Here is a 22,263-nt window from a genome sequence, read left to right on the forward strand (position 1 = left end):
TGCCTCACAACCCTTTCAGTAAAGAAGTTCTTCCTAACATCTAACCTAAAACTCCCCTGGCTCAACTTAAGACCATTCCCCCTCGTCCTGTCACCAGGCACGTGGGAGAAAAGGCCAACCCCCACCTCGCTACAGCCTCCTTTAAGGTATCTGTAAAGAGCAGTAAGGTCGCCCCTGAGCCGCCTCTTCTCCAGGCTGAACAAGCCCAGCTCCCTCAGCCGCTCCTCGTAGGACTTGTTCTCCAGGCCCCTCACCAGCTTCGTCACCCTTCTCTGCACCCGCTCAAGCACCTCCATGTCCTTCTTGTAGCGAGGGGCCCAAAACTGAACACAGTACTCGAGGTGCGGCCTCACCAGAGCCGAGTACAGGGGGACGATCACCTCCCTAGCCCTGCTGGTCACACTGCTTCTGATACAAGCCAGGATGCCGTTGGCCTTCTTGGCCACCTGAGCATACTGCTGGCTCATATTCAGCTGACTATCCACCATCACTCCCAGGTCCTTCTCTGCCTGGCAGCTCTCCAACCATTTCTCTCCCAGCCTGTAGCTCTGCTTGGGGTTATTGCGCCCCAGGTGCAGGACCCGGCACTTGGCCTTGTTGAACTTCATGCAGTTGACCTCAGCCCATCGGTCCAGCCTATCCAGATCCTCCTGCAGAGCCTTCCTACCCTCGAGCAGATCGACACACACACCTAACTTGGTGTCATCTGCAAACTTACTGAGGGTGCACTCGATGCCCTCGTCCAGATCATCGATGAAGATATTAAAGAGGACCGGCCCCAGCACCGAGCCCTGGGGGACGCCACTAGTGACTGGCCTCCAACTGGACTTGGCTCCATTCACCACGACTCTTTGGGCCCGGCTATCCAGCCAGTTTCTAACCCAACGAAGCGTGCGCCAGTCCAAGCCAAGAGCAGCCAGTTTCTTGAGGAGAATGCTGTGGGAGACAGTGTCAAAAGCCTTGCTGAAGTCAAGGTAGACCACAACTTAAAACCGTCAATTGCAGGTCCATAGTTATGAATGCACATCACAATATAGAAGTTTACATATACTTCCACCAGCAGCATAGAAAGTATTCCAACACCACAGAAGAAACAATCAAGTTACTTATGAAAGCTTTCCAGATACAGACATTAAAGATGCCAATGCAGGGCTGAAAACCTTGAGCAGAAAAAATATCTGCAATAAAAAAAAAAGTCCAACTGCTGCCAAAAGTTGCAAACAGCTTAAGATTTACTTCTCAGATGGAGGGCCTTAGTCATAAAATGAAGTCTTTCTGAAAGTCTTAAAAGCAATAGCATTTGCTTAAAAGATTGCCCTTATGTAATCAGCATCGCTCAACCCCTATTTATGTATACGTTGTTAATATTTTTGTCAGAAAAATATGTATTTGTGAAAAATCCATCCAGGACAAAAGAAGCAACCGGTGAACTGTTTGCCTTTGCATGTTCTGAGTTCTTCTCAGTCTCTTTGAAGGCCAACCCCCACAAATGAATTACCAGACTCAGATGGAATCAACCACTTTTCCATTTAACTTTGTTTTCTTTGAAACATAACCAAGTAAACTAAGTCCCTTAATATGGAAAGGAAAAACATATAATTTTTCATGCAATGTTCAGTATCAAACCAGAGATCTGAAGGAACAGTGTAACTGCATTTATAATATACCAGTGTCTAAAATAAAGATCTCCCTCAAACCAGCATTTCAAGTTATCATTAGAGACCTCCTCTTGTCTCATAAAATAACAAATATTTTGTTTTGAAATTATATTAAGTTGAAGACAGGTTCAGAAAGGTGGTCAGAAAAATCACAACAGCTGAGTATTCAGAAAAGACAGCTCAATGCAATTAGGTCAGCTCAGCATTCCTAGTTCAGAGGTGTGACCATGAGTAAAAGGCAGAAATAGGTAAGGTGAAAGTGTGAGCTTATTAAGACCTAAGATCCCTAAAACTGTAATTCATGTTATATTTTTTCCATAACTATTCTGTGTGCCTCTGGTCTGTTCTTATCTATGTAAACGGGAGGAAGGTCAAGGACAGAGGATCTTAAATAGGTGTTAGTACCCTCTTTGAAATCACTTTTGAGGCAGCTTCAAAAGACCCCAAGACCAAGATCCACACAAACACTTTAAAAAAAAAAAAAAAAAAAAAAAAAGACTAGCTGTAACTTGAGATGCTCAGATCCGTGAACAACCTGCTACATTCTCTTTTCTTCTTTGTCTGGTTGAAGAAAAGCTTTCTTCGTGATGAACAGAGGAAGCCAAAAGATTCTCTCATTATTGTTGTAAGAAATAATGCCAGCTCTCATTCCTTTCCACATCCTCGAGTAAACTCAACACAGGGGGCCGAAAACCTTTAGTTCCTTTACAGAAAGCTTCACAGAAGAGGTTAGGGCTAAACAAATTCCCTTCATGAAGTGAAGGAAAGGTAAAGATGACTGCATTACAGTCAGACCAACAAAAGGCACCCTTTGAGCAAACTAATTGGCTAACACTTATTTTATCTGTGCCAGTTGCCAGTAAATCCATTGAATGAACATTCTGTGTACAAAGTGGACTACTTAAAAGTGGAGTGAAAGCATGAGCAAAAGAGAAAAGAAACTGAAGTACCCTTAAAAAGGAAGACTTGCATGCACAGAGGGCATCAGTCCTGACCACCAATCTGATGAAGAAATTTGTCACTAGGTTAAGTAGTTTAGAAGGTAACTAATAAGGTAGGACTGATCTCAATTTTATATGCAACGTTTTATTAAATCACCAATTTATTAAATAATTTTAAGATGTAAATTTAAATAAGTGAGACTGAATGGAAAGTGGTTTATACAACTAACTGTTGAACAAATTTCTTTTAACAACTGCCATTATCTTCTGGTGTTAACAGGAAGAGCCTATGAAAAGTATTTTAAAAAATTAAATTTGCCCATTAGATAATTCTACATTTGCCTTCTCTACATACTAACAGAACAAGATTTCAATTGACAAGATAGGCAGATGAACCCTAGCAAGCTATGCCTAACGTAACAAGAACCTTTTCATGGCAACGAGGCCAGCCAAATGTATGGCAACCATACCATTAATCTTTAACTCTCTAAAAGAGAACAAATGTCTGCACCTAACCTGGTAGTTAACATAACTCTCAGACTTAGCTCATGAAAATTGCTGTCAGCTTGGAAAGTGACAGATGTCCTGGACCAGAACTGTATCAGGGATGGTTTTTAAACAGTTTTTAGAGTAGATGACCAAGTGCCACAGCCCGAAATCTTTTTCTATCATTCTTTTATTCTTAACTACAAAAAATAGACTCATAATACTAGAGCAATGGGAAAAGTGAAATGGAGAGTCACTACTGAAAAGACACACCTGGACAAAGAGAAAAGAACAAATCACTACAAATACTATATTTGCTCAGCTAAGTGTTCATAACACAAGCATTTTGTAAAACAAAAACATGAAAAGTGCATTTTTGTCTTACATGGGCTGCAAAACTTCGTTGTTTGTTTGCTATACTGGCGCATTCTGTCGAGCAAGACATTAACCAATTAAGATTTAGAACAACAAACCAACAGATTATGAAGGCTGTTAAGGAATCTCATGGTCATACCTAGTTAGCCAGAAGATGCAGAAATCACATGATAAAAAAAAACACACATTGTCTACAAAGTACAAAAATCTATTACAGTACACTTCAAAAAGCTAAGTCCAAGACGTGGCAATCTGCTAAATATCTACTGTTACTCAAAACAGCGGTAAGCAAGCAAAAAAGTCATTTCTTTACAAGAAGGCAGAACTGTCTGATAAAAGCGATGGCACTAGCAAAGAAAGACATCTGTTAAGAAAGCCACAAGGTTATTTCATTGAGGCAAGATGTCTTGCTGTGATGCTAGAAGTGCCTCAACAACAGAGCGACAGGCAACACATCATGAACAAATACCTGCTTTGTCCACTGACCTGCTGTAATAGAACTACACTGTGTAGTCAAAAGCAGAAATTCTTGATCATTAAGGATGCACTATTTAATTAAATCTCTTTTCAGCCAACAGTCTCAGGCAGATGGCTTCTCCTGTTTACTCATCCCCTAAAAGGACAGCTTTGTCCAACAAACATTTGTTTTCATTGCTACTATGTTTGGCCTTGCCTTTTAGCTGTTTTCAATGCTATCTGAAATAAAGATGCTCTTCAGTAAGAATAGTTTTAGCTTTTATATGTGAAGTGACATGCCTGATTTCTTTTGCAGTTCTGATAAATGCAGTGTCTTGAAGCTATATAAAAGTGATGCCAAGAAATCCCAAGAATAAGTCAACAAAGCTTGATTCAAAATCCATCTTTATTCCCCCCTCATCTAAATCTCAGCTTGACAGAATGTTCCTTATTAGTTATTTAGGAGGCCAAACTCATGCCTTCAGGTCAGCAACATAATCAATTGTCAAGAAAAGAACATAAAATGAGCGGCAGAATTCAGGCTCCCTCACAAATTCACAGCTCCCAGAGACTTTCAGCTCCCTCTTGAAGAAAACAGGCAGATAATTCAACCTTTCATTTGGACACAACACATCTGTAAACAAACCAACAAGAATGACCAAGAGATTGACACAGTGCTCTGTACTGGGGTACACAAGCAAATCAGTCAGTAGTTTAAAAAGAAAAGAAGAAAAAGGAAAAAAAAAAAAAAAAAAAAAAGAATGGCCACCACAGGCACCACAGGTAATAATAGACACAGGTCTGTAATATACAGTTCCTTAAATTAGTGGTGTTGACTTTTTAAGAGTACCTTAAGTATACATTTTTGCAGTGAAGTTCATTAAAAAAAAAAATCATATCCTATTCCTCTCCACCTTCAGCCTCTCATTCTTACCCTGTGTTGTTGGCCACACCCTCAACAGCACCAAAACTTTTCTTTCCGGATTGTGATGTGATAAAGGGAACATGAAGATGCTCCTGATTAAGATATATGGTCCCACTACATCCCCTCTATATTCTGTTCACGGAGCATAGCAAAGTAGAACTGTGCACTTTTTTTTTTAAAGGTGTATTTATTCATAGATTGTATTCCTGCTACATTTTGGTATTTGTTATGGCAAACCACAAAACATCTTAATGTCAGACTCTGGAAAAGAATACTGAGGGGTGTCTATGGAAGGAGTTCATTGTTCCCTACCCATCCTCAAAAAATCCTGATTTTCTTGAAATATTTTTTACAAACACTACTTTCTGGCCAGTGCGCTATTTCCCATAAAAAGGTCAAGAGATTTAGACCATCAACTCTATATAAACCATACCAAAAAATGTATATCCAACCACTTACAACCCACAGCAGCTTTGACTGAGCTCTAAGCAGCACAGGTATTAGAAGTGGTTCTCAGCAGGTACCAGCACTCAGATGTCACACACACAAACATACCACGTCTCACCTCTGGTAATAGATACACTTCATTACAGAAGCCGTCTTTACTATTCCACCACCACCCACCACCCCCTGCTTTGTTTCCAGAAGTTAATTTATGAATAATTATAGACAACATAAGGTTAGTCACTTCAGGTCCTGTGCCTCACTTCCAATTGAATGCTGAGTTTTAAATCCGATACCCCCTCAAACTGCTCCTATAAGCTAAGTCTACACAGCTAATTAAAACAAACACCACAGGCTAGGGCTATATACATACAGCAAAGATACGTGAATTCATAACTCAGAATAAAACTCTGTCTTTTTATTACTTGTGCTTTCCTTTGCCCTTTTAGTGTTCCTTTTAATAGTCTGGCATTGCTTACTGTGTTCAAGTATTCTTAGAAACAACATTTCCATATTGTGTTAACTGTGCTCATTTGCCTCATTCTATCTTCCTACTGAAAAATGAAAGCCCTTCAGGAAACACAGTGTCGCCCTTCCAAAGGCTCCCCCTCTACTGATGCTAACACATACAGAAAACCTCACTTTTTATAGGCTAGACCAGCTCTTTACCAACCTTGCTAGGAGAAGAAAATTGCACTGAAGACCAGAAGAACAGAGCATACTTCTCCCAATCTCCTTAAACTCACATGCTTGAAAACTATCCTAGGTTTCATGCAATGCAGTTTTTAGATAATTTCAAAATTGTCTCAAAACTGCCGGCAATAAGCACCTCAAAGAAGTAAACCCACTGTCTCCTTCATCATCAAGACAGGTTTGCATTAAGTGTCCATTTTTCTGGGATACCTTTTGTGCTTAAAGTAATTTTCTGGACTGGTTCCACAATGCTCACCACTTCTACATGACTAAGCCCTAAGCAATAAAGGCCTTTCACGCTTCCAGAGATGCAAATCTTCTGAAACAAGTGCATAAACTGAAAAGAATTTAAGAGTACACTTTAGGAAAGGATCTATATTCCCTGGGGTCTATCCACTAGCTCATCATCATCACTTACTTCTCAGTGAACGTATATACAGGCTCAGTAAGTGATGTGGGTTTAAACAAACATCTTCAGGGACATCAGTCCTTGCTCCCTTTTAGCCCAGAATATTTCACTGATTCAGCATTTACACATGGAAGCCCCCAAACCACTGCAGGAATTCGCAGTAGAGAAGACAGGAGAACTGAGATCAAAAAAACAGGCTGTAATTCCAGATCTGCACTCAAGTTCTTCAAAGCTGTAAATGACAAACGGATACACCACTCTAACAAGTCTCATACGCAGGCCTCTGCTTAGCTACCTCCTACTGAGAAGTACAAAAACCTAATGAACGCTGACACAAACCTAAATGCTTTGAGCAAAAAAGTGGACATCTCTCTCAGTTACAATTTATAAACAAGAGCAGTGGTACTGACCTCCTTCATCAATTGCTCTGGTGTTCACTCATGAAAAGCATTTAAGAGTAAAGACGTGATTAGTTTCTTTTCATTAACAGACTATTTTCTCTTGTAGAGCCAAATTTTTCTTCCTCACCTCCTTTGGAAATGTGCCTTCCCTAGCAATACACATTACTGTTCCACAAGTGCTGCTACTGCTGGTACTTTGCTGCTTCTGCAAGTGAGGACTTGAGATTTACTCAGCTATTTGTATGTAACAAAACCAAAAATACTAGATCAAGAAACAGATACCAGATTGAGGGAAACAAGCAAACAAGGACATTAATGGAGCCTTTTTTCTTGTACCAGAACAGAACACCAAGTAATATAAGTTCTGCAGGGTTTTTCTGTTTTTCTTCTCTTCCATTGCAAGGCTTGAATTGGTCTTTCCCTGTCATGGACTCCTAACCTCCCAGAAGGGAACCAGGCGTTAGCTCAAGCTAATGAAAAAATAACTTTATTTAGAGGCATTAAAGCTGCATGCAATAAATGGTACAAAAGGTCAAAGAGTCAGCACTGACCTTCCCAAATATACATAAAAAAATGAAACAACACACACAAAACAAAGAACATGCATGTAACCCAAGCAGAATCACTACAATATTAAAGCAAGTTTATTCTCTCAGACAAGAATAATCATTTCACGAGGATAAACCGAATGAAAAGAAGGAATTCTGATAGGGAGGAAGAAACTGCTACAAATCAGCTGGACCAGAAACACCCTCAAGATAAATAACAAAAGGCTATCAAGGACTTTGCTCCTGGGCATTGAATCCAACTGTTCCTGTGATGCAAATGAACTGTCAACATGCAAGCCTGCACATTTAGACAAGTTTATCCTAATATTGTTAGGTGCGTTTTTTTCTTCCAACTGCTGTTGTATTAAGTGCACTGGGTCCTCCAGCATGAAAACTGCAATCCAGTAAGCAAAAACATGGGACCAACAAGAGTTGAGTTTAATGAGGAAGCGTGCATCCAAAGATTACTTTAAACTTAGGTAAAACATTCATTAAACAAATATGAAATACCACAGTATTCTACTCCAGCAATATTGAATTTTATCTATTAGATACAAAAAATAAAGAAATACTATGTTTTTTTGGCACTGCAACTTAACGTATAGAAACAAAAAGTATACAAAGGATTTTAGACTCTTGAGATCTCAAGTCAATTAAGAAAAACTTCTGGCATAGAGAAGTATTAAAAAAAAAGTATATGCTCAAGTATTAAAAAAAATAAATAAATAAGGGACCGCTTGGAAAGGGACAGCAACTAGACAGCAGTATCAGTACTTGCACTGCCAAAACCACAACGGTAACGTAGGCTGAACTCATGTAAGACACACAAAGACTTGCCCAAATACAAGTATACATAATTCTCATGATAGGAGCAATAGCTGTGTTATTGCTTCATGTGGACTCATACACGGATATAAAGTGAAACAAATCCAGATTGGGATCTTATGCATTAAAAGCCTGCTCTTTTATTTTACTGCTCGCAGTTTATTTCTGGATCAAGTTAAACTACAAGCTACCTGCCTGAAACTTAATTTACAGCAACTACAGAAGATTCATCCATTAATTATTCTCCCTCAGGTACAGTGCAGCAATCATAATTCAGTCAGCCCCACAGAATACAAAAAATAACAAAACTAAAAAAAAAATAAAAATGTTTGGCAACAAATATCCATCCTGTAAAAAAAAAAAAAAAAAAAGACAGGAAGGTATTAAATAAAACCAGCAAATTAAGACCCCCTCCCTTTCCAGGAAATACTTTCACATATGTAGATACGCTTCCAATAAAAATTACTTTCTTATTTGAAGTAATCAGAGTGTTATAAAAGAATATTTAATATAGTATACTCAGTGTAGACAAAATATAGACTTCATGCAGACTATTGTCTTCAAATTAGACATGATTCTAGAGAAAAGAAGTAGGTCAAACTAATTTTATCTTACAGTAAAGGGAATTAAACAAGATCACATAATATCAAGCATGCAATGTTATATCAACAGTTGAAAGTATTAAGTATTTAGAATTAAGCTTGTGGGTTTTTTGTTTGTTTGTTTGTTTTAAACCCATTTCTAACAACCCAACAAATTTCTATCACAGTCAAAACAAGTAACTTCCATACAAATTAAAAAATCTTGCCAGGCTTTAAAAAACATAGCAGATACAAATGCATATATTGTATTTTTAAAAACAAAATTTCTATTTAAACAACCAATTTAGATACAGAAAACACTACATATTAAATGTTTGCTGAAAACAATGAGGCTAGACAACTCAGACATTTCACAGTATACTCTCATCTCACAATAGTTCAAGTACTCTTCCTAGAAATTTTTTTTTCCCCATCAAATTATAGATTCATGAAGCGACAGACAGAGCTTACAAAAATCTTTATGTTTGTGTCTATGGAGTAAGAAATAGCATTATCAGTTTCTATTTGAATACAAGTAAGTTTAAAAACAATTATCAAAAAAAAAAAAAAAGTTGAAAATTCAAGGGACAGACAAATACCTATCTTCTTTTTGCAAAATAATTGATGTTTCCCTTGCAAGTTAGAGGAAGACCACACTGACTCATCTGCAAAGATGAAATTAGTTCAAGAAAAAAGAATGCATCACAATCAGAACAAATACATTTCACTTACCAAAAAAAAAGATAGCTTTGTACCACAAACTACATTATCACCATACTGCTGACAAAGCAGGAGTTGCATAGTGGCTTAAGGCAGTGTTCTTTACAGCCTTTCCAACTGTCAAATGTCTACATCTATATACAAAGTAATATGAGCAGTCGACTGCTTGCACAAAGTTCTTGAGAGCTTTGCGGTTTGTAGCTATCGCTTTCTGAAAAATTACTTGCTCAACAGTAACATTTTTATTATGTTAGACTAAAATTTGTTTTAGGTACTGTTATTAAAACAAGTCAACAAGCTTTAGTGACTGCCTCACAAAATTCAAAACGCAGAAGTTAGATGTGTTACTTGCACGATAAATGAAGACTTAACATTTCGAGCATAAAATTTATCTTCTGATAAGTTTATGAAAATATGACAATCTAAAGTTAAAGATAAAGTTACTGGCAATTTTTTATTTAATTATTTGAAACTCGATCTGCGTAAGTTTCAAATAATAACTGGGTTTGGCTATATCCCATATTCTCAGGCACGTTAGAACAGTTTTCTCAGAAGACCAGAACTGAGCAGGAAGGGTGAAGCACAAAAAAAAAGACAACAGTTAGACATCAGCTACAATAGAAGAGGTGAAAGTAAAATTATAAAAAAAAAAAATTGATTTTGGGTGTTTTGTTGTTGTTGTTGTTGTTTTTGTTTTTGGTGGAGATACATTTTGGGTTTATTCATCTGGATGATGCTATGGCTGCTCTGTTCAATGACATTCAGCCTCAATCCTGCAAAAGGATATAAATGCAACTGAAGAAAACAAGACTTGCTTCCTCTCTACACTTACGAAAAGACAGCCACTAGCAGCTCTATGACTCAGTTAAGTCAGTTAAGGGAACCTCTTGTCCAGAAAAAAAGAGGGAAGGCACTGTGGAAAAGCACTGAAGGACTGGACTGCATTTTTGCTCCTTGGAGAAGCTAAAACTGGTCTCTGGACTACGTCCAACATGTATTCAGCTGTAGCCTGCAGCTGTGATCTGATCACATTTGCTAAGACGAAAGGCATAAAGACAGCACCAGACAAGGTTCAACCTAATTATACCACTACATAACATTGCAAGACATCACAGAAATCGTAACAGCTCAAGCAGCCTGATGTGCTTCCAGATTTTTACAGGCAGGTAAGAGTAACAGAACACACTACCTATTTCTCCAGATTAAGTAGCACGTGGCATAATAACAGAGCATGGAGATCCACGGTGACGCAGTACGTATGAATCCAAACTTTCTGTGGAATCCACAGGTTTCAGAGCTGTGCCACCAGTTTTGTAGGCACAATTCCAGTGCTATGACAATACTCAACCAGAAAGATGTTTGTTAAGAGTGATTTGGACTTTTTTTTTCTTTTTGTACCGGAGCACAAAAAGAAAAGACCTAGAAGTACTTACCACTTGTGCTCAGTAAGAGTTCCCTATCTCTTTTTGCATGAGGAGATGCTAATCCTCAGGTAAGGACCAATTTCTGCCTCAGTAACAAGCTTAAATTCACTCTGCAGTTCTAGCATGTGGTATTTCTCACTGCCTTTCCTAAAATGCTGCAGAATGCACACAATGGAACAGCTGTTGTGTTCCACTCCAGTGATGGCTGCATTTCAATGGTAGATTAAGTGGTCCAAGACCAACCTTACCTAACTCACAGGGGTATAGTGAAAACTGTTAAAAAGCCACAGAACGAAGAGAAATACTAAGTATGTTTATTAACCCTAACATAGTCATGCTGGGGAACACACTTGAAGACTCAGAACTTGAAAATTCTACAGTTACAAATTATTGTCTTTGTCCTGCTGTTATACTGCAATGTATTTTTATTTGCATTTTATTTTCTTGCACACACCTTCTGGGCAGGAATCCTATTATCTTAACTATCTCTACTGTCATGTAATTCTAAAGTACTTTAAAAATCACAAGTATTAGTGAAAACTACATTTACCATTTCTCTAATCGCAGACAATGCACACAAATTCCTTAACATCCTCCCTTTAAATTATAGTAGAAAGTTGGATTCAGTAATACTGGGGCCATTAAGCCGAGATATTTCCTTGGATAATTTTGTTTGAAGTTTCACTACAGCTTTAAGGTTTGGGGGCTAACAAATCTATATTTAAACAATTGTTCCTAAAGCTTTCAAACAAGTCAAATCAACAGCTCAGCAAAATAAATCAGCAAGAACAACCATGAACATCTACACTTTTCCGTAACAATTTCCACTAAGTTAAAGTCATGCATTTTAAGACAAAAAACAAAATACATTCTATGTGGCAATTCTTCAGCAAAAACAGTTCTTTAGCTAAAAGAAGATGTAAGTTAGAAATATTAGAATGTAGAGAAAGCCTTGGACTAGTATCTTCTTAAGCTTTAATCACAAATAATTGCCTCTTTTTATACTAATGAGCAAGGCAAAATGGAAAGAAATTTAGACAATTCATTCGGGGTAATAGCTTTGTGAGCTAATATTACGCTGCTGAGAGATCCATTCTCAATTTCCTGGAGTACAATAACAGAGCAGCAGTAAGTTATTCACTTCAGGGAGCTTTTCTATCCTATGTAAATATAAACAGAAATCCCATCATCTATTGACAAAAAACAAAGCAAGTTAAATAAAGTTTTACATGTTACCATTTTTTACAATAACCATCAGCTCCTTGGATCACAAATGTAAACAAAACACTTCACTTACTGAAATCAATAAGAAACCTTCCAAATCCTTGCCTTTGGTATTGGGGCATGATCATTATGCAGGAGACATTGTACTTCTGCTGGCAAAGCTTTTCCTGAGGGAAGGAGAAACAGATCAAGTATGTCAAAGCAGTGCTGAAGTGGGCAATTGCCTGCACCTGCCACTACTATCCTTTTAAAATATCCCAATAAGGTGAACAGATGCCTGGGGTCAGTACCAAAGTCAAATAATTCAATGTTAATATTTAATTATAAGAAGGAAATATCAATCAAACATACCCTTCAAAATATTTATTTTTACTAGTTAACTACTCAGCACCTTTAAAATTAAATACATTGTCTAAACAGCATAATGAAGGTTAAGTGCAATAAAGGAGGAGAACAGGGAAAAGGGAGGTATTTTCATGCTTCACTGACCTTTCTCTCAAGGATATAAAAGAGGAAAATAACATCCATACACATGGTGAAGTTGCTTTTTCTGCAATTGCTACACTGACTGCTTGCTGGTTTCCACCTTTGTCTTCTTTGAATGAATATTGGGGGAAACAACCTATATCCACAAAACTAAGTCATGCTAACTCTTTCAAAGCTTCTCACCTGAATCCAAATGAAGGCAGAACGCTCCAAATTCAGAGCTCTTTCAGACAAAGTGAATTCATATGACATAGGCAGTGGATGCAAATATTATACTGACTGTTTAAAACAACAGAAGGAAGAACCTTAACTAGGAAGCTGCTCTAACAATACAGCTTTTAGGCTTTAGTTCCTTTAGAGTTTACTGATAAAAAGGAAGATCCTTAAAGTGTTGTTATCTTTAAAAGATTACAGAGAAAACAAAAAATCAGCACTAGGTAGTTTTGAGGAAGACCAAATAAATCAACTAAAGATATCCAGGTCAGCATAACCAACAAGAAGTTGGGGCCAGCACACTGGTAGTTTAAAATACCACCTATTATTTCAGCTTCCACACATAAGATGACACCAGATCAGTGATGACACCGACAGGACCACAAACCTGGTTTCCAAATATTTCTTCAGACATGAGAATAGAGAACCATGTCGTACTTCTGTAGGTTTCTTACTTTCTATGGTATAATGAATCCTGAAGTATTATTTTTTTCTGCATGGGTTTCCAAACTCTGTTCAGGATCCCAAACTCTCAAGACCACAGCTAGTATGAAGTACACATCCTGCCAACATATTTGTACTCAGGCAAGCAAAGCCAGAGCACATCTGCCAGCAAGAACACACATACAAACACACGCTTGGAAAAAAAAGGGTGGGGGGACAGGATGACACAACACAAATTGAGTGCTTAAGTGAAATTTGGATATGACTTGAACATTTTTTCTTATATTATGGTAGTGAAAGCATTTGTGATCATCAAAATGGACAAACAGACTGGCCGAAGCAATAGGGGTAGAGTGAGGAAACAAAATGCATCCTTGCTGAATAGTCATTCAGAAGAAATATCAGGAGAGATTAATCTGGACACCTGCGGTATCTAAACCTATTAGATAAATACTTGCCAATAATGAGTTGACATGTTTGGATTCCACAAGAACTTCTAGCTAACATAAGATGGAGTAAATTGTGCCTATCAGTCTGTTTTTCAAATCTCAACAAGACCCACATCTCAGAAGACAGAAACCCCAAGAGAACGTTGCGCAACATGCAGGTACTCTTAATTTTTAGTAATTTTTAGACTTCTTAAAGTTAGCATTTTCATATAAATGATTTTTTAAATAAAGGAAATTACATACTGAGGGAGGAGGTGATGCTAGAGACCACCAAGTATTGCATTTCTAAGTAACTATATACCGATTGATCAAAATTCTTACAGACAAGTAGACAATTGAATGCTTTTCTAGTTGCAGGCATATCTGATTATCTTTCACCATTATTTTTGTTAGCATTTGTCATGACAGTCCACAGAAATATTTTTGGTCTACAGCAACAACTACTGTTTTAAAATTCCAAGCAAAGCCACAAGCAACAGACATCTACTCTAAAAGAGACATCCACCATAAAAGTTAGGCTTGTGTTCTTATGCTCTGTGCACTAAGTAGCTTCATTAGATTAGACTCTATACAAGAGAGAAACAAAGATGAAAACAGCCAACTGTTTATATCTAAATAGACAGCTTGAACTGCTTACCAGTGCAGCCATGAAAACACATGGAAATGAACATAATTTCAAATACTTAGCACTTTCAGAAGTTAGACTTAGTATATTATTGCAAAACTGATGGGGAGGAAAAAAATTGAATTTTTCAACTATACAATATAAACCACAACACATTCAACAACAACAAAAAAATAACAATGCATATGGCTGATTGCACATACAATTTCTCAACTTGCATCTTTTTTTTTTTCTCAAAGATAGTAGTAGTAGATTTGGGACAAATATGTACATTCCATTTGAGATCCATAAAGAGAAAACCAAAATCATCTTTGCTGTTGACACAAAAGATAGTGGGAAAGTACAAATGTTTAAAATATATACATATTTTCCTTTACCTTTGAGAAATATCCAACTAAATGGCATCCTTTCTCATCATTTTTTGTAAGGACATAGAAGAGGAATGGTTCAACATCATAATACAAGGTTTTGTGGTCCAGAAAGAGCTTAGCTAACAAACAAAGGTTCTGACAATAAATTTTGCTCACGTTTCCATCAACCTAGAAAGCAAGACAGATGCAGTTACTTCCAAAGCCACCAGTATGTTAGAACAAAACAGCTTCTTGTATCAACCATATCCTAGAAGGAAACATGAATAAGGTAGCATTACAAAAAAAAAAAAAGTCAAGAGAAGACGCCCCTGCTTCTTGTTAGATAAGAATTATTGAACTAGTACTAATTACTTTGCATTTGTAAGTATCCTCTGAGGATCTGGTTTTATTAAACAAAGTTACTTTTTAATTGTTCAAGTAAGACTTACCTCTTTCACTTACTTCCTGAGACAAAATGAACATGACTGGCAGACAACAAAAATGCGCTATTGAAAGTTACATTAAACTGATTTGCAAGAAGGCTGCGGTGTCCAGCACACACACCAAAAATAAATAAAGAAAGAAAATCAAAGACAACGAAGCTCATTACATTGAATCTATAAGGTGTAAGTCCAATGAACAGGCTGCTGATTTTGTATCAAACATAGCTATGTTTTGAATAAATTAGACAAGACAAAAATTCTATGCTAGACTAAAACACTACTGAGCAAGAGAAGTAAATTTTCAGGCTAAGTGCTACAATTAGTCTAGGTATGTTATGAGTGTAAAGAGTCAAGCTGTTATGCAGACAGCTACAGAAAAGCCAGACATACATGCAGAATTCCTCGATCAATTAGTCACTCCCTGAAAGGGAGGGTTCAAAGGCAACAGTCTTTTTGAAATAATCTTAATGGAAAGGTTTGCTTGTACTGATGTTCTTTGATAAAGTCATTGTTTATATTTCATTCACAGAGACAGCCAAATGGTATGCACACAGTGCTGAAAAAGAAATCATGTTCTACTTCGTTTCTAGTTAGAATCCTAGTTATAAAACTGAGTAAACTCCCAACCTTTTGGATCTATTTAGGGACTTCAAGGTTACTGCTGTATAATACTTGTGTTATCTGGATTAAAGAAAGAACAATTAATGGACAGCTACGGCTAATAAAGGCATTAGAATAAACTTCATATAGCACTTGAGAACGTATCAAGTACACTAAGCTCTCATGCAACTCACTCCATTGTCCATTTTTTTCCTTCTTTTCATGTTTAGTAGCGAGCATGCAAATTAAGGAGAACATCAACCAAGTAAAAATCATCACTGAATAAGCCACAAGTCTGAAAACCCAAATTATGTAAGATATCGTTTTCAGCAAGAACGTCTGTAGAGAAATGCAAAAAGACTCCTTAAATGGCAGGCAAACACAGCTTGTTCATCAGCTTCAAATAGAAGTAGAAAGAAAAAGAAGGAAAAAAAAAAAGACTAAAACTCCAAAAGGAAGCATCTGTCAAACTTCCTTGGCTACAATGTAGTAGTAAACTGTGTCAAAGCCTTCTCTCAAATCTGTCAAAGTCATGCTCTGAGCAGGGGTACATAAATCTTAAATGCCAAAGTCATTTATATTTCTCTAGAAAACAGAGAACACAAAGGAAACCACAAACCCTTTATCCTGCCAAACAGAAAATGGATGCACAAAGTTCATTAAAGTACCTATGAGGAAAGACATGATCCGATGAGTAAGTTTCTACAGTTATCAGAATAATAATAGAAGCTAACCTTTGAAATAAGAACAGCTATTTCAGAAGTCTTAATGTAGGTGCTTATTGAAGTACCTCAGAGAAAGGGGTAAGAGCAGTGGAGAAAGAGTCCGGACATTCCTTTCACATGCATCTTGTTTTCCATGTGTTTTGTGTGTGTGTGTGGTTTCCTCCCCACCCAGAGCTGTATTTTACTTTATTTTTTTAAGAATTTTTTATTCATGTGTTGGCAGTAGCTAACAAAAACAAAACAAACTGGAAAGCAGAATTTGCCTATTGCTGTATGCTGCACAAGTCTTAACACCTGCTAAACAGAGAAAAGGTTAATTATTCTAGACTGACAGGACAATTTCTGTTTTTAATAGAAAAAGAATTAAGCCTGTTTACATCTTAAGTCTTTTGCCAGAAAATCTACAGTCTTTAGAAAAATTGCTCAAGACAGGAAGGAAACAATCTTGATGCAGATAGCTAATTTTCTTTAATAGCATAAAAACAAATAGGTTAATGAACCAAACTTCAAGATTTTCATTTAAGGACTCCAAAACTGCATCTACGATTGTTTGATCAGACAATGGCAATTATCAGGCACAATAGACATTTGTACAATATGTAAACACAAGTTTCAAGTAGAACCTGTAATACCTACAATTAAAAAGAAGTTGGCAACATACCCATCTAAATATTGAAGCTGTTTTGCTGTTGAAAAACAAGTCCTAGTAACCCTGACAGTCTGTTCTCTTAATGTGACTGGTAACAACTCTTGAGAAACAGCCACATGCAGGTTAATGTGTAGCATGCCTGCAGTTATTAAACGTATGTGACATACAAGATTTCTGCTGTTCAAGATATCCTTAAACTTTCCAATACTTTTAAGGAAGTAGTCCCCCATGAAAATAGGTTAGTTTATAAAGGGCTGTGTGCCCACAAGCCCAACTCTGGACTTTCAAAACTGAAGGCAATTTGTTGTGGCCAAAGTTGGACTGAACTTCCATCATCCAACCAGGACATTTCATGTTCAAACATCCAGAAGGAGGCAAAAGCACTTAATTATCATTTGTATTTCTAGAACAGTGGGTAATAGGCTGCATTGCTTGCTTTTATACCTTGGAAGAACCTACTTGATGCTTCACAGTGTCTCTACACCTAAAATGTATAAATTGCTAGAAATGAAAGGATGGAAGGCACTTCTGCTGACAAGGAAAAGGCAATCCAGTCAAAGAGCATCCATTGCAGTCCATTCTAAGATGTATGCTATAAAAGCATTTCAAAAGGCTGAGTAATTCATGAATTACAGATAAACAAAGTAAGAGTCATGACAGAATTTGACATGGTGGAACGGGACGGGGAAGATGGGCTTGTTTTTGCAATGCAATAAGAATCTCTGAGGAAGTGCTTAAGTATGTTAAAGTCTCCATGCTATTGTTCTACAACTGGTCTGTAATGTCTACCAAACAATTACTTTCAGAAATCTAGACTTGGATACACCTACCTCAAATACTGACAGGTCATTTCTTCTGTAGATTTCATTGGCTGGAGGATGAAACCAGCCACACTTCTTTGAGTGCCTTAACAAAATGTTTTTACTTTTCATGTATTTAAGACAGAATTCACACAGGTAAAGCTTTGGTAGTCTGCAGAAAAATTAGAAAAATATTTCATTTTTTAAAAATATTAAGTTCCGTAAAAAGAAAAGTTATCACAAAGTGACATGCTCCTCTTTGCCCAGTTTATTATAAGGTACCCTGAGTAAATGCTGCTTAAGTTTAAAAAACAGATTTAATAATATTAATTAAAAGTATCACTACATTACAGGGAATTATTAAGCATATACATTAGCTATTAGAAAAAAAGATAGGAGCTCAATCACAGTGAATCTGATTCAACAGAGTGTGACTGTGGTCAGCTATTTTGTGGTACAACTTTAGGTAAATCCCTGTGATTTGCCCCTTCCCACATTCCAAAGTTTTCGCTGTGGTCTCCATCAAAGCAAGCACACTGGAGTCATACCTCAAATTTCATCTTTTTTCTTCCAATAAAGACAAAGAGGACACACAGCAGAATACAAAGAATTTCCTTCCTTTTAATTTTCTTTACTTTGGATACGGGGAAGATATATAGGAAACAATTATCTTCCTAATACTTCAATGGGAAAGCAATTGTGGTAGGATTATAATCCCCCACCCTTGCCTACGTTATTTCTTAACCAGAGAAGCCTGTCTAAAGAGACCATATGTGTGAAAAGTCTCCCTTCCACCTATGTCCATGAAACAACGCATCCTAGATGATGACTATTCTTCCAAGGAGGATTCAGTTCAGACAAGATACAAGTAACACATATGCCTCACATCAGACAATGCTGACAAGCGTTCTACATACCACAAACTGCTCCTTTCCAATGAGTTTTGTGGCTATTAACCTCAATTTTAAAATTATTGGAGCAGTGGATTATATCACAATGTTTTAGAGCAGAGGAAAAACAATCTGCTGTGAAGATACTGGCATATCCTGGGATCATAATCATGGTTTGCATGATTACAGGATTCTAAAAAAGTTTATCAACAACATAAAAATAGTTTGAAGTGTTCATTCCATGACGTAATCCCACTGCAGTTAGGGCCAAGAACTGCCTCCTACAAATGATATCTCATTTTTGTCTTGTACTAACAATTATTCATTATCATGCCTGTATGTGGAATTAATTTGCTTGATGTAACACATCTCTCTCTCATAATATGATATAAATTGAGGGATTAAAAGAGTAACTGATAAAGATTAACACTATAAAGGCATTGGTAATAACAGGAAACATGCTGTTTACACTTTTTTTTTTAGCCCTTGTTATTTGTATTATCAACTGATAACACGTCCCTTATTCCCACTATGCCACAATGCTAACACCTAGGAACGAGAGGGAAGGAGAGAAAAGGAAGCTTACATTAATGCCATGCAAAGGCTTTTTGAAACAGACCATTTAACTTGGTTGCCTGCTGGAGTAGATGTCTTGAAGAACATATAGTTCTGCAAATTTCCATGTGTACCACATATCCAACAGATTCATGAAATATGCTTTTTCAGTACATGACAAAATCAGCAGGAATCTACTGAGCACACATACTAGTTCATGCTCTCTGCCTGACTGAGGTGTCCTAGCACAGGCAGCCAGAAATGGGACACTGTTGCCACACTTGCCTCACTTTGACTTTATTTATCTAATATATGCAGATTTCTTGGTCCTTAAAAAAGAAGGAAGTTAACTTCTGGATGACAAACAAGATTAACTGCTCTAAATGGCCACAAGTTAGGCATTCCTGGTTTGAAGTTGTTAAAAAGAAAATACTAATACATGCTACAAAGTTAATGTTTTTGCAGAACTGGAAAAAATGGCATTTTTAATGCATCTTTGATTAGAACTAGTAGAAAAAGAAAGACAACTCCTTGATCTCCCTTATAATTACAAAAGCATATCTGCTCTTCAAGTTACATGAGTAAGTTACAAACAATTCAGAAAAGTAAGAAAGTAAATCACAATTATCACATTAGAAAAAAATCAAAACAATATATGTTGATTTTGATGACTTGTTACCTTGCATATTCCTGTGGGTAAGGTGAAGAGTACCAGGTCTGTATCTCATATTTTCCAAACTCAATCACTGAGGGGTATCGCCCACTTGTTTCACCAGTGTTTTTACACCCAATTTTCTGTCAGGTACAATAAATGCAAAATACTAGTTATAAAAAAAGTTAAAAACAAACAAACAAACAAACAAACAACAACAACAACAAAAACTTATATTTGTATCAATTTCACCCAGTGTGACAAACCTAAAGTATTCAAATGTCGCTTAAATTCTTCCAGCCCAGGCAGAGAACAGAGTTTGCAAAAAGCTAGATATAAAAAGGGAACATTCCTTTCAAGGTGCCAAACAAACCCACAATCATGAAGTGAGGTCAGTAGTGCTTACAAATAAGCACATAGAAATAGATGATGAATGGCCCAGCCAAAGAAGAGGCACAACTGCCTGAATCCTTTTCTGCAGGATCTAGTGGAAGGACTTTTCTGCAGTCCTGGTTCAACCCCTAAGCCATTATCTTGTCAAAACAAGGAAAGAGGAGGGATCAGCAGAACCTTTCTGGAGGTCCATAGGATTTGACCTCATAACTGTCCCCAGTATACTAACATATGCTGTTCTCAGCTAACATACTGAGATTGAACTGATCAGAAAATGACTGCTAGACTAAATACAAAAATAAAATAAAAATGGAAAAATAAGTAATTTAATTGCCCCCAATTTCAGCAATCTTGTCTCATAACATTTTTGGACTGCATGTGAAAGAAATAAATGAGGAGGAGATGGAAACCGTTTCCATGAGCAAATGGAAACACAAACTAATCATGAAGTTGATTCTTTAAACTTCATTTGAATTTGTTGGTTAACACACTCTGAATTCAGACTGTGATAAGGATGTCACATTGACCTATGGCAAGTAACATCGGTTCTCTTACTCTTAACATGAAAAACAAATTAAGTGACTTGCATTGCTAGAAAAAGCACTAGACATAATGGTTTACTATGCAATTTTATAAAAAGCAGCAGTTGAAGCATTACACGCACCTCCCTTCTGACCCAGGTTCTCAAAGACACTGGTTGCTTGAAGGGCAAAATCTCCTCATGATTGACTTGTGAAGAGCTTCTTGCAACTTAGAAGCCTACTAGGCTTGCTCATTTCATTGACAAAGAAATTTAAAAGCCTCTTTTGCAAAAGGAAGATTCAGCTGCCATATCCAACTTCCTTGGTAAAGAAAACCAGCTCAGTCTCAGCAAGCTTTAGATTACCAGTACGTACCTTAAAGAAGAGCATTAACACTAGCTGGTATAAACAGTTTTAGTCAGATTTAACTCAAGCATTTTTACTACTAGAAGTCATCTATATTCAAACTCAAAGTGTGTTAAATAGTGGGGCAAAATAAAGTCATGAGCTCACTAAATCGCCTTGCCTTCTACCAAGCAGTATTTGTTGGGAGGGGCTTAAGTTTTCATAGTGGCTGCTTTCTCTGCACAGGACATCAAAGCACATTCTCACAGACCATCATCCTCTCAGTCACGACCATTATTTCAGCTGTGCTTAATCTCTATGTTTAATCAATGGTAGTCTTGTGTCCAAAATGCTCAAGGATGTCTTTCAAAATCTATTTGAAGTCTCACTTACCTGACCCATTCCATGCCCTTGTCTCTAATCTAGGAGACTTAAGCTGCATATACACTACCTCCCAAATTATATTTACAATAAGCATGACGCAGTAGGTCAAAAGGATTTTATTAAAAATGAGAGAATATGAGAATGAAAGTAGTTTTAATTTACGTATGTAACTGCATTTTATGAGGGAGTACAGTGATATGACAAGGGGTAATGACTTTAAGCTAAAAAATTGTAGGTTTAGGCTAGATATAAGGAACAAATTCTTTACTATGAGGGTGGTGAGGTACTGGAACATGTTGCCTAGAGCAGCTGAGGATGTCCCATCCCTGGAAGTGTTCAACACCAGGCTGGATGGGGCTTTGAGCAACCTGGTCTGCTGGAAGGTATCCCTGCCCTTGGCAGGGGGTTGAAACTAGATATCTTTAGGGTCCCTTCCAACCCAAACCATTCTGATTCTGTAATTTCATTCAACATAGTCTTACCTCCAGGGAAAGCTCCCGAGCCTGTTTAAATACTTCCAAATCCTCCTGCGTAACTGTGTCCTTGCTTCCCACCAGAAATACATCTGTATTTTCTTGTTTGATGCTTAGTTTGATTTCAGTATCTGTTATTTAAAACCAGCAAAAAGT

The 22,263-nt window shown here is 37.1% G+C and overlaps 1 protein-coding gene across 4 annotated transcripts in view; it reads right to left on the bottom strand.

The window, feature by feature from the left end:
* Window positions 1-22,263, bottom strand: part of KAT6B (lysine acetyltransferase 6B) — a 111,298-nt gene that overhangs the window by 20,013 nt on the left and 69,022 nt on the right. For all 4 annotated transcript variants that reach the window (XM_032191322.1, XM_032191320.1, XM_032191318.1 and 1 more), the window contains exons 8-12: window positions 22,117-22,238; window positions 20,019-20,134; window positions 17,925-18,066; window positions 14,705-14,866; window positions 12,184-12,277 (exon numbers count right to left, since the gene is read on the bottom strand). In XM_032191322.1, the coding sequence (XP_032047213.1) occupies window positions 12,184-12,277; window positions 14,705-14,866; window positions 17,925-18,066; window positions 20,019-20,134; window positions 22,117-22,238 (636 nt within the window). The remainder of the gene's footprint in view (window positions 1-12,183; window positions 12,278-14,704; window positions 14,867-17,924; window positions 18,067-20,018; window positions 20,135-22,116; window positions 22,239-22,263) is intronic.

The sequence above is a fragment of the Aythya fuligula genome, chromosome 7, assembly GCF_009819795.1.
Source record: "Aythya fuligula isolate bAytFul2 chromosome 7, bAytFul2.pri, whole genome shotgun sequence".
Classification (NCBI taxonomy): Eukaryota; Metazoa; Chordata; class Aves; order Anseriformes; family Anatidae; genus Aythya; species Aythya fuligula.